The sequence below is a fragment of the Pyrus communis genome, chromosome 14 (assembly GCF_963583255.1).
Source record: "Pyrus communis chromosome 14, drPyrComm1.1, whole genome shotgun sequence".
NCBI lineage: Eukaryota > Viridiplantae > Streptophyta > Magnoliopsida > Rosales > Rosaceae > Pyrus > Pyrus communis.
The window spans coordinates 24,912,475-24,924,009 of record NC_084816.1 but is presented as its reverse complement, the minus strand read 5'-3'; the positions used below and the strand labels follow the sequence as shown (position 1 = coordinate 24,924,009).

Below are 11,535 nucleotides of genomic sequence, written 5' to 3'. Positions count from 1 at the left end.
TCTCCTTCGTTTCTCTCATGTTTCTTTCTTTCTCTGTATATGTATTTCTCTAATATTTCCTTTCTTTTTAAATTTAAAAGATTCTAAGAGCATATCTTGCGAAACTCATATCTCGAAACTTTATATTGTTCCAAAGTTCATCTAATTTTGTGCATCAACAACACCAATTTGGAATTTAACGGAGATTCTCGGTGTTTCTTTAGTATGGTTATAGTTGGCTTGGAGAACTTTTTTCGAACTTGCAACTAGCTTGGAGATTACGTGACCTTTTTCGAACTTGAAACTAGCATGGAGGTAACAAATTAATAAGTTAATAGTAGAACATGATTCTGCCCTCATTGTTTCTTTAGTATTGTCGTAGTGGATAATCAACCACTGGTTTCTCTTGTTTCGGTCTGTCGAAATTTGTTTTCAAAAACTTTATTTATAGTTTTAAATACGAAATGTTTAGGTACGAAAGAATTTTGTAACCGGTAGTTTGGCATACATCCATACAAATTGGGTTTTGATTGCTCTTTTCCTTGTTGTGACAATTTGAGTTCTTAAGGATTGATTTGAGATTTCCAAAACTAATCTTATCTTGTTTAAGTTGTTTGGGTCCAAGCCTCATCTTAACAATCAATTTGAGAAAAACACCCATGTTTGTTTTTATTCAACGCTCTACCTAACTGCCAGAATTACACAAGGTAGAGGTAGTAGTTGTGGGAATTGTGTTGATGACAGCGGTGGTGGCGGCAACGATGATGGTGGTAGTATAAGGCTAGTGGTTGCGTTGTGGGTGGTGACAATGACAATAGAGGAGGTGATGGCAGCGGCAATGTTAAGAGTATGGTGGTGGGCCCAATAGTGCAATGTAGTGGTTGAGATGCATCGGTAACAACGGTGGTATAGCAGCAACCTCGATGGTGGTGGCAACTTTGGTTGTGGTTTTGGTGGTGGTGGTGGTGGTGGTGGTAGTGGCAGAGGTGGCGAGGGTAGTAATGGCAACAGTGGTGTAAGATTAGTGGTTGTAGTGGTAGGTGATGGCAGTCATTTTGATCTCCAAGGGAGAAAATGTGTGTAGAATTATTAATAATGTCATTTTTAAAAGCTAATAAGGGTATCATAGAAATTGAAAATTTATTAAACGTTTAATATTGCTTTTTATAAAAGCGCATCTTAAAAAACAATTTATATGCTGCTTTCAAAAACTGATATTTAAAGGCCATTACTTATAAATAAAGCAGAGAATTTTATTTTTACTAAGCATTTTTTGTTGCTTAATTTAAAAGTGAAACATTTTTCGATGAAAAAGAAATCAAATATCAACGGGCCTATATCCCAGTCTGAATAAAGTTCTAATAGCCCAACCCAGTTCAATCAGATATCAGGCCCAACGATTAGAAGAAAGGGCGCTACTTGCCAAGCCATCGGGTGTTTAGTTGTGTAGTACAAGAGAGAAAAAGTCAAGTAGGAGAAGGGGACGTACAAGTTTGCAAAAGGCGGCAACCGTGGGCGCGCACTGGGAATTCAATTGGAAAACGGAAAGCATCCTCTCTGAATTTCTTTATCTTAATTCATCAAGTTCGGAAATTCGGATTATTAAAATTTGTTCCAACGGTTATAAATAGAGGTTCATTTTAAAAGTTATAATAACTTTAATCGTTTGATCAAATTTTAATGGTTTGAATCTTCGAACTTAATGAATTAGGAGAAAGAAAACATTTTCCTTTGAAAAACTACTCACACCTAAATTGGAAATAAATCACGTTTCAATTAACATTACCATTTCTTATAAATTCTTTGGAATTTTGACCCAAAACTTAATAATAATTATCAGGAGAGAACGAAATTGGAAATTGGGAGGAATGGAATGGGATTTTCAACAATTACACTCAGTGTCTCAGCACTTATATAAACACCAGAAACTTACTTACACCGGAAACTGAAGAAAAATTTTAACACAACTGCAATTGTGGGTGATTAACAAACTAATTAAAGATTAAACGCCTACAATACAGATTAATCAGGACGAAAATAATGATCAAAATCATCAATTTTGCCCGACCGACTCAATTCACGACCACCTTAATTAAAACAAACTAATAGAAGCAGACAACATTAATCACACAGAAGCAGGAACGCCCTCGTCGTTATCGAAGCTCCAAAGGTCATCACCGACGGTGCTTTCCTGAGGCGGAGGATTCTGGGGAGCCGCCATGGACTGCCCGTCCAGATAAGGAATCTGATAGAATTTCATCATGTTCTCGTACGCCATTAGCTCCTCAGAAAGCTTCTGCACCTCGTCATCTTCCATTCTTGCAATCGCCTCCAAGCTCAATTCCCCTTCTTGTGTTTCCTCCACTTCTGTCAGCTCAGCTCCGCCGTGACAACCGCCCATCCCGTTCTGATTGCAACCCAGCAACCCCTTCGAGGAGAAAGCGCCATCTGAACCAGACCAAGAGTTTTCTTCCCCGGAAATAACAATTGGGTCGGTGTTCGCAATGGCCATGGAGTTAAACCCATCTGAATTGGAATTGGAGGGAAATGCCGCAAACTGGTTCAGATCATACTCAAATCCCAATTCAAAGCTTTTGGGTTGAAACAGAGGAGGATTTGGTTTTCTCAGATAGGTCTGGGCGGGAAGGTCGTCGTCTTCGTTTGGGAAATTGACCTTGGCTTTATTGCCGCGGATTTTGCGAGCCTCCTTGTCGTAAGCTCGGGCCGCCTCTTCGGCGGTGTTGAAGGTACCAAGCCAAACTCGAACCCCTTTTCTAGGATCACGAATCTCGGCGGCCCATTTTCCCCACGGACGCTGCCTGATGCCTCGGTACAGGTTCTTCCTCTGCCTCTTAGCCGGCTTCTCTTCTTGCACATTACCTATTTGTGAAAAATCCCCAGTCACAATCCGAACGAAAATTCTCATCTTTTAAACTCGCAGAAAACAACATACGGATGAACAAAGAGCTTACCTGAAATGGGCTTGGATTTTTTACGCGGATTTGAGTCGGTGTGAGTAGTTGGGGTGGGATTGCAGTCGAAGAAAGTGTCGGGATTGAACTTAGCGAAGGGAGAGTCCGGCCATATGTCAGAAGCGGTGACACGAGGGCGACGGTCGCGAGGGATAAAATCGGAGATTATAGCACCACCGCACATTCTCGAAGTCGAACAAACTTGTGTTAAATAACTCTCAGAGATTTGATGAACTGAAAATCGAAGGAGAAAGATGTGAAGAGAGAGGGGGGGTAGAGAGAGAGAGAGAGAGAGAGAGAGGGGAGAGAAGTGTTTTAAGGGATGAGTGAGAATTGAGGAGAGGGGCGCTTTTGTACGGGGAGAAAGCCACACTGTTTGGGATTTAGCATTAATTACATGTCCTTTTATGGAACTTTCGTCGGATTTACCTTCCTTTTAATTAAATTTTGTTACTTTAAAATCTTATTGGGCCTTGCGTGGTTGGCAAGCTTATCGGACTTTCTTTCGCGTCTCTGGTAGGCCAGCTCGCCCCAATGAGACAGCAATGTCGCGTACGTCTTATTTGGACGTGGTGGTGATGATCAACGTGACGCTGGTAAAACAGGGTTGAAAATTTGCTTTTTGTAAGCTGAAATTCTGACTAATTATTTGGCGGCGGAAAGAAATTTACCTGCATGATTCCAGAGAATGGAGTCTTCCAGTGAAAATATAACAAAATACTATAAAATTCAGATTTTTTAATTAAAATGATTTCTGAGATTAACATTACTTCTCACTCTAGCCATTGAGTTTGTTTACCATCAATCATTTTTATCATTCTATTTTTATTTAGTTGAAAATTTTCACCGAATGACCAAAATGATTGATGGTGAACAAATTCAGAGACCACTATCATTGACTACAAATCTCAGGGATCAAAGTGAGGAATATGTCAATCTCAATGTCCATTTTGACCGAAATGCCTAAAATTTATTATATGCGAGTTTTCATCCTTAATATTACCTTACCAAGGTTTTTTATTGATAAATTTCTAAACCTTGGAATAGGTGGTGAAGTTAGTGAAACATATTGTACTTAAAGAGTTTATTACATGGTACATCTGAACTTTTACATTAGTTGTATATGACTCTATCATACAATATTATTTGTTTTAACTTTTTAACATAACATTGTATAACCGGCTTGGGATACAATCACCATGACATTATGTTCATCTCGGTGGTGTACTATCTATCGTTATTCTAATTAACTTAGGAAACTGTTATTAGCACACAAAAAAAATCTCATTCTACATTCCTCACACGTGTATTTTTCTTTCTAATTATAGAAAGTTTGGAGTGCCAAATGAGATTTTTGAAGTGCTAATAACAAGTCCTTTAATTTATTATGTGAAAATCTACTTTTATTAGTTTGGCGTGGAAAAAAACTTACATGTATGGTACATATAGAAGCTGTTGTATAATATTTTAAATCTACTACGCTTTGGTATTTGTTTTAGCTTTCTCACTTGATTTTGCAAATATTGACTTGAAATTCATACCATGACATTTTTTTCCTTCTTGGTGGTGGTATACCCTATACAATTATTATCTAATTTACTATGGGTAAGTTCAATTATGACTATTTTAGTAATTTTTCAGCGGTGGAAAGAAAGTCATATGCGTGATACATTTTGTTGATGCATAAAATCAGGTTGATTTTGGAACAGCGTAAAATATCAAAGTGTGACTTTCACAAGGTTGCTCTAGTTACTAAGTGTAAGTAATATGCATAGAGATAGAGATACGGACACAAACAAAAGACGTACATGGTTCACCCTAATTTTAGGCTACGTCCACAAGAGTATAGGAGTTCTCATTAATAATGTGGAATTTACATGATACAAAGGTTTAAGCATAATCATTATTAAGTAGAATAATAGCATTAGGGATTAATTGTGGGAGAATGATGTCCTTTTATAGTTGAGGATAGTCCCGTGTTTTCGTTTGCGATCGATATGAGACCCTAGGAGTTTTATTATGATGTCGACACATGTCACATTATGATTGGTTTCTTAATTGGAGAGGAACTCACGTGCTTTGACAGGGGTGCCTTATCGTGAACCCTTCAGTAGGTCTTCAAAGGTATAAAGTTGACAAGTACTTGGTAGTTTCGGGGTTGGTGAAGTATGGTACAAACAGTGCTCCCCCAAATTCCCGAGTGAGTAATGCTTATCGGTTGTGAACTTGAAAAATTCAAGTCACTTGGTAATCACGAATCTTTCGAATGTTGAAGTGTAATAGCATATAATAGGAGTCCTCCCAAATCTCCAAGTGAGGAGCTAGGATTATTGAAGGAGGTGCCTTGATTTTTCCGAGTTGCTGAGGGACCAAAGTTCCACCCTGTTCATTTCTTTGTTCTTTTGGGGACAATTCCCACCTTTTTCCTTCTTCATATGATATTACATAAGCGTCTTGGGATACAACTAATTTGGCATCCTAGTTGTAGGAAGTTTCTCAGTTAAAAAGCGATCGGGTGGGGGCAAATAACCAAAATAAAATAGTGATTGTCGGTAAAAATTTGAATGGGTATGTTGAAGGTTCTACCGTAAGTGGAGTAGCTTTAACTGAACGAGAATCCTCTCCGGATTCTCCAATCATATCCGTTCATTGTATATCGTATAGTTAGAAATTATTGTAAATATTTTTATTTAAAATTAAATATAAATAGTACCTGACGAAAACTGATCGCACGACATACGATGAATGAATGCAATTAGATGATTTCCAGAATTCTCACAAAGAGGATCCTCGTTGACTTTAACTCAAGTTGTTGATCAAGTTGGTACGTAAATATATATAATTAAACATGAGAGGAGACTCGAGAGAGTGGATGGAAGCAAAGCATGTTTAGAAACCGCGGAGCACATCGTATGCATATTCTAATTTCAAAGTGGTGGGCATAATCGAGCATCCATGTTGACTTGGACAATAAGAAACAACAGCCAGCTAATTAGGGAAGACTTCAAAGCTCTTTTTGTTTGCTGCTGCTGTAGTTGTGTTTGAATTGAATGGTAGAAGTTGCCGATTGAGTCATTGACTGCCAAATTTTGCAATATCTTAATTAATCCGCACCACTTCGTGTTCGCCGAGTCTCATTTGATAATACAAATTTACATTAATTTAATGTAACTTTTTGTCACTTTTGGTGCAAGTAAATTGTATTTTATATGTCATGTTTGCTTAAAGTCGACAATGTGAAACAACGAGGAATTTTCTATTGAAGTTGTCATAAAATTTACTTTCAGATCATTTTAGAGACATCTTAGTGAGACTAACCAGTACTTTTTATTAGCTTTTTTATTTTTCGGCTGAAGTTTCAATAAAAAAAAAAACGTAATTATATGACTCAATAATGATAAGTGCTTTCAAATGACTTCCAACATATTTCTTAATGTCGAGGAAATTTAATTGTGTGGAGATCATCTCTATAGAAAATAATTCGAATAAGAGTTTGGTCAGTCATCTAAATGTATTAAATAAATTAATGATGTAGGTACTAAATAACATATTCATGATGAACCATCTATTTATTTGATATATTTAGATGATTAAACGAACTCCGGTTTGAATGAGTTTTTGTAAGGCTGATCTTCAAATGAAGACTAAGAAAATTGAGTGGTTTCAATCATGAAATTTCTACGGTGAAGATACATTATTTGCTAGTGAAAAAATGAACTTATTTTTCCAAAAGAGGAACACAAGTATTCTCAGTGACATACAGGAAAAATTTCGTGAAACTAATAGTCACATTTTTCACCAAAAATTGTGAGCTAGTACTCACGATTTTTAATAGTTTCTTTGAATTTCTACGAAATCCATCCTAAAACACTTTTGCAACGCCTAAAGCATTTTTAATTCATGCAAAACACTTCGGAGATACGTGTTTACAAAGCAGCAGTGCTAGGCCTACAATATGCTCAATTATAAACGATATGATCGATTGAACACACACCCCGATCGAGATCAGGGCATGCTGGCCGTCACGTGGAAGTGACGTAACCATGTGCACAGTGCGGAAACTAATAAATAATAATAAAAGTACGAATAAATAAAAATCAAGCTATACACCAAGTAGAAACATACACGTGCAAGCATAAGTGTGAAAAACAATATTCAGAGCATGGAAGACCTAGTGCAGTTCGGAAGAAACAAACACTAAATAAACACATCCAAAGGTGGTTCTACACTGGTGATAATTTGTCAGATATGTCGTGAATCCCTCGAGAGCCACAAACAAAGCTATCTAAACTAGAACCTGGAGGGGCGCAAAACAGAAAGTGTGAGTGGGCAAAAACAAAGCTTTTCCAAAATCATTTCAATCTCAAAAGTACTAACCCCTTGCCCTAAAACCTGTATAGTTTCTCAGAAAATAGAATATGCACATATATATAACTCATACTCAGAAATATGTCATGTCGAATGCCTCTAAATAAAATGCAAGTACTCAGGTAATGCCAATCAATGCCATGTAATTTGTCAGCCGAAGTCACTTAATGTGACCTGTACGGCTGAATCTAGAGCTCAAATCCACAACTCACTAACTATACCTGCACACGAGTCGGAACCACCTAAAGTGGTCTGTACGACATGACTGGGTGTAAATAAATACGCTCAAGTGCTACGATCACGTGAAGACTGGGCGAATAATCGCGGGTCACCCACTAGTCGGAACCACCTAAAGTGGTCTGTACGACAGTACTGTGCACCTAACTTGGATCCAAGATGAGCGTGTGGTGCGGGAGGTGAACATCACATGAAGGACTGTGCCCTACTCTGGGCGGGAGCACTAACACCGGATGTGCAGGTTATGAGCTCTCTATGCATCACAAATAACTACTAAACATAAACATAAACCATAACTTAACTGACACTTACCTGTGCGTCCACAGCACCAAACATATATATATATATATATATATATATATATATATGCAACTAATAATGCATAATTAAATGGGCAAACATAATGCATGGCATATAAAACATATAGACGCTTCATTTCACTTTCTGGGAAAAACACAATTATATAGGTATATACGGAAAACCAAAAGCCCACTCACTTGTGTGTAGAAGGGTCGTAACCCCCTTGCCTTGAGTGACTGCGCTCGTCCTCGGGATAGGTCTCACCTATATGCGAAACAACTATAAAAACGTTAATTTAAAACACATAACCCAAACTAGGTAAAAACTTCTCATACAATGCTCAAATGAGGTGTATGAATACACCAAAGTGATCTACTCAACCTCACGAACATCCCCATATTTTTAAAATAATTTTCTAACACCGCACGCGCCTCCACGCGCCGGCCAAGGCATGGCCACACGCGCCGTCCACGCATAGGCAAATGCCTGGCACACTGACGGCGTCAGTTAACGCCGTCATGAATATTCCGTTAACTTTGACAGATTCCGTTAAAGTTAACCTAACGCTATTAGGAATATTCCGTCCAAACTGATGGAATATTCCATCGTCTTCTTCGGCCAACCTCCTGCGCCGTCGCCGTCGCCGGAAAACCAGGAAAATTTCTAAACTTAATATCTCACTTGTTTTTCACCCAAATTCCACAAAATTGGTACCAAAACGAAGCTTACAACTAGAGAAACAAATCCTTACCACTTTCAAGCACTAAAACCAACGGAATCTCGTCGGAAAAACTCCACCAACTCCGCCCAAACCTGCAACTCACAAACCCGACGTCCAAAACCTTCAAACGAACCACCCCGAGCCTCCTAAGGACCTCACCAAGCTTCCTACAAGCCTGAAAATCCCAAAAACACAAGATTTTACGTGTGCATGAACAGTGACCAAATCGGGGATCACGAGTTCGACGTGAAAACGAAGGTATCCTTACCTGAAATGGGTATGGTTGAACTCCTAAGAACCTCACGAGCACAAATGTAAAGTTTGCTTCCTCGATCTACCACGTTTTCCAACACTTTGGTTCTTGTTCGTACAAACTAATGAAGAAGAGAGAGAGAGATACGGGATAGATAGGGTCAACAGGAGAGGGTGATGACAATGATGATGGATGTGTGGCTGAGATGCAGCCAATCAAGTACCCAAAGCAACCACACAAACAACAATTATCCATTAGGGGCAAAACCATCATTTCACCCCTACGGTATGAAAAATCTGGGACGAGCTGTCACAATAAGTGTTTGGGGTAAGTCTTAAAAAATTCAGATTTCTTTTTTTTTTTTTTTTTTGAAACAAACAATATTATTTATATTAAAGGGGTGGGGGAGTGGACTAAGTCTCACCATGGGCTAACAATAATGTGGTTCAAATTCGTCATTGGCGAGAATCTAACCTAGGATCTCTCACTTACAATTGAAGAAGAATACCACTAGACCGTAGTTTAAGTAAGCACATTTTTCACCAAAAATTTGGATTTTAAATCAATTAGATTGACAAGTAAGCAAAAATATTATTTTCTCAATTTAATATTGATCGTTAATTTTTCAAATGCTACTCAGTAGTTCGGATTATTTGAAGAAAAATTGAAGTGTTTGACCCCAAACCTATGACATTTATCTTTGCCAACGTGCTTCCACGTAAACTCTCTCCAACACAATATTAATTAATCAGACTCTGGATATAAAAAAACTTAACCATTCTGATCTGCCAACAATTCTAAAAATAGTAAAGAAAAATAAAACACTTGAAGCCATTGCTATATAAGGATATGGTAGTGACTCTTCAACTCACAAATCATCCAAGTTTGGTTCACCTTGTGCATACATTGTTTACAACAAGAGTAACAAACAATGGCTCTCACCTCCCGTTTCCTCTTTGCCACCTCCTCCTCCATGCTTCTCTTCTCATTGCTAGCCATTGCCTCTGCTACGGATTATAGCTCCGGTGCTCCTAAGCCAAAGGTTGATGAGCATCCAAAACTTCCGAAGGTTGGTATGCCGAAATTACCGAATGTCGGAAAACCGAAACCAGAAGTATATACAAAGCTAAAACCTCAGACCATTGATATTCAGGGGCTGGTTTTGTGCAGATCAGGCCTTCAAAGCTTCCCAATTAAAGGTAGTCTCTAATTCAATGTTAAATCATTAATCTTCATGCATCTTACGTTCTTAGACAATCAAGGGCACATTATGTATCATGAAGAATCTTAACGTAACTTTCAAAATTTAGGGTTTACATTGTGGTATGTTTGCACTCTCATGTGTAATCCACGCGTTATAATATAGGTGGAGGACATGGTTGATATGTCACGACCTGGCGTAATATCATGAGTTTGAACATATTTACAGGCTTACAGCTAGTTTATAATTTTTTTTAATTAATCAATGTTTTATTGGGTTGGAACGTAGGAGCTGTGGTAAGGATTACATGTTTGGCTGAGGATGAACAAGGTTACGAGACTGCTCCTTTCTCCATATTGAGTGGTGCAACTGATGCAAAGGGTTACTTCATCTCAACGTTGTCGCCGTCGCAGCTTGGAGACAAGTGGAAGCTCACAGAGTGCAAGGCGTTTCTCGATTATTCTCCATTGGAGACCTGCAAAGTCCCTACTGACGTTAACCAAGGAATTACTGGTCATCTGCTTTCTTCTTATCGTACCCTCAGTGCCAAGAACATCAAGCTGTACTCAGTTGGGCCTTTCTTCTGCACCTCAGAATCTAAACCAGTTCTTAATGGCGGCTACTAATTAAAGGATAATATTCGGGTCCTGACCAGTCAGCCAGCACGTCATAGCTATGCCTGATTTTATTTATTTCCTCCATTTACTAATTTGGAGCTGGAATTTTGATTCTTCATTGTTGTTGGTTTTGCTTGATTAATTTCATTATTAATGTCAAGAGGTTTTGTGCTCTACCATTTGGGATTACTTGTAATTAGCTGCGCTTTGCTCTATTAGAGGAGCATATGCAATGTTTTTCCATTTGTTTTACTATTGCAATAATATCTTTATTATTTCATAAGATCTACAACTTTTGAGTTTCCAAATACATAGATTTCTAACTGGAGGAATGTTGTTGAAGAATATATAGAGTTGTTTTTAAACGCATGTGTGATGTATGTGCCACTTCTTCTCTGTAGATGTCCGTGTTTATTAAAAAACAGACTGTCAATATGGTGTCAATAACATTTGTAGCTTGATAACATGTCAACAACAAAATTTAGCGACGACATTGGTAGCTAGATAACATGTCAAGGGTAAAATTTAACGACGTGTTATCAATTATTAATGCAAATCAATATACGTTCTAATAAACATTGTAGATCTATGCAGGTCCACCACTAATATCACTGATATTGTCTTTACTTAACCACCTATTGCTAGGTGTGAATTTTATCATAAAATGCATCGGTGATGTTAAAGGTGAGATATCTCATATATAAGTTATATTAATTATATTTTGTTATCTGCCCGATGTGACTCTATTCTCCAACACTTTCTTAATACAAATATCTAACATTCTTGATACTAATTGGTCCCTTACAAAGAACGAATGTAAATAGCCTACTTCACATATAGTGAAATTCATATTCGAGTTGCTTCGAGCGGACAATGACTCAACTCAA

The 11,535-nt window shown here is 37.9% G+C and overlaps 2 protein-coding genes across 2 annotated transcripts; one reads left to right on the top strand and one right to left on the bottom strand.

Moving 5' to 3' along the window:
* Positions 1-1,805: 1,805 nt before the first annotated feature.
* On the bottom strand, positions 1,806-3,268 carry LOC137716266 (ethylene-responsive transcription factor ERF073-like). Its single transcript, XM_068455692.1, has 2 exons — positions 2,952-3,268; positions 1,806-2,859 (listed from the first exon to the last, which is right to left on the bottom strand). Exons 1-2 carry the CDS (start codon positions 3,133-3,135, stop codon positions 2,105-2,107), a joined length of 939 nt encoding a protein of 312 aa, XP_068311793.1. The 5' UTR covers positions 3,136-3,268; the 3' UTR covers positions 1,806-2,104.
* A 6,493-nt stretch (positions 3,269-9,761) lies between these two features.
* On the top strand, positions 9,762-10,716 carry LOC137714672 (protein SEED AND ROOT HAIR PROTECTIVE PROTEIN-like). Its single transcript, XM_068453825.1, has 2 exons — positions 9,762-10,029; positions 10,320-10,716. The coding sequence occupies exons 1-2, from the start codon at positions 9,762-9,764 to the stop codon at positions 10,655-10,657; spliced, it is 606 nt and encodes a 201-aa protein (XP_068309926.1). The 3' UTR covers positions 10,658-10,716.
* The last annotated feature ends 819 nt before the right edge of the window (positions 10,717-11,535 follow it).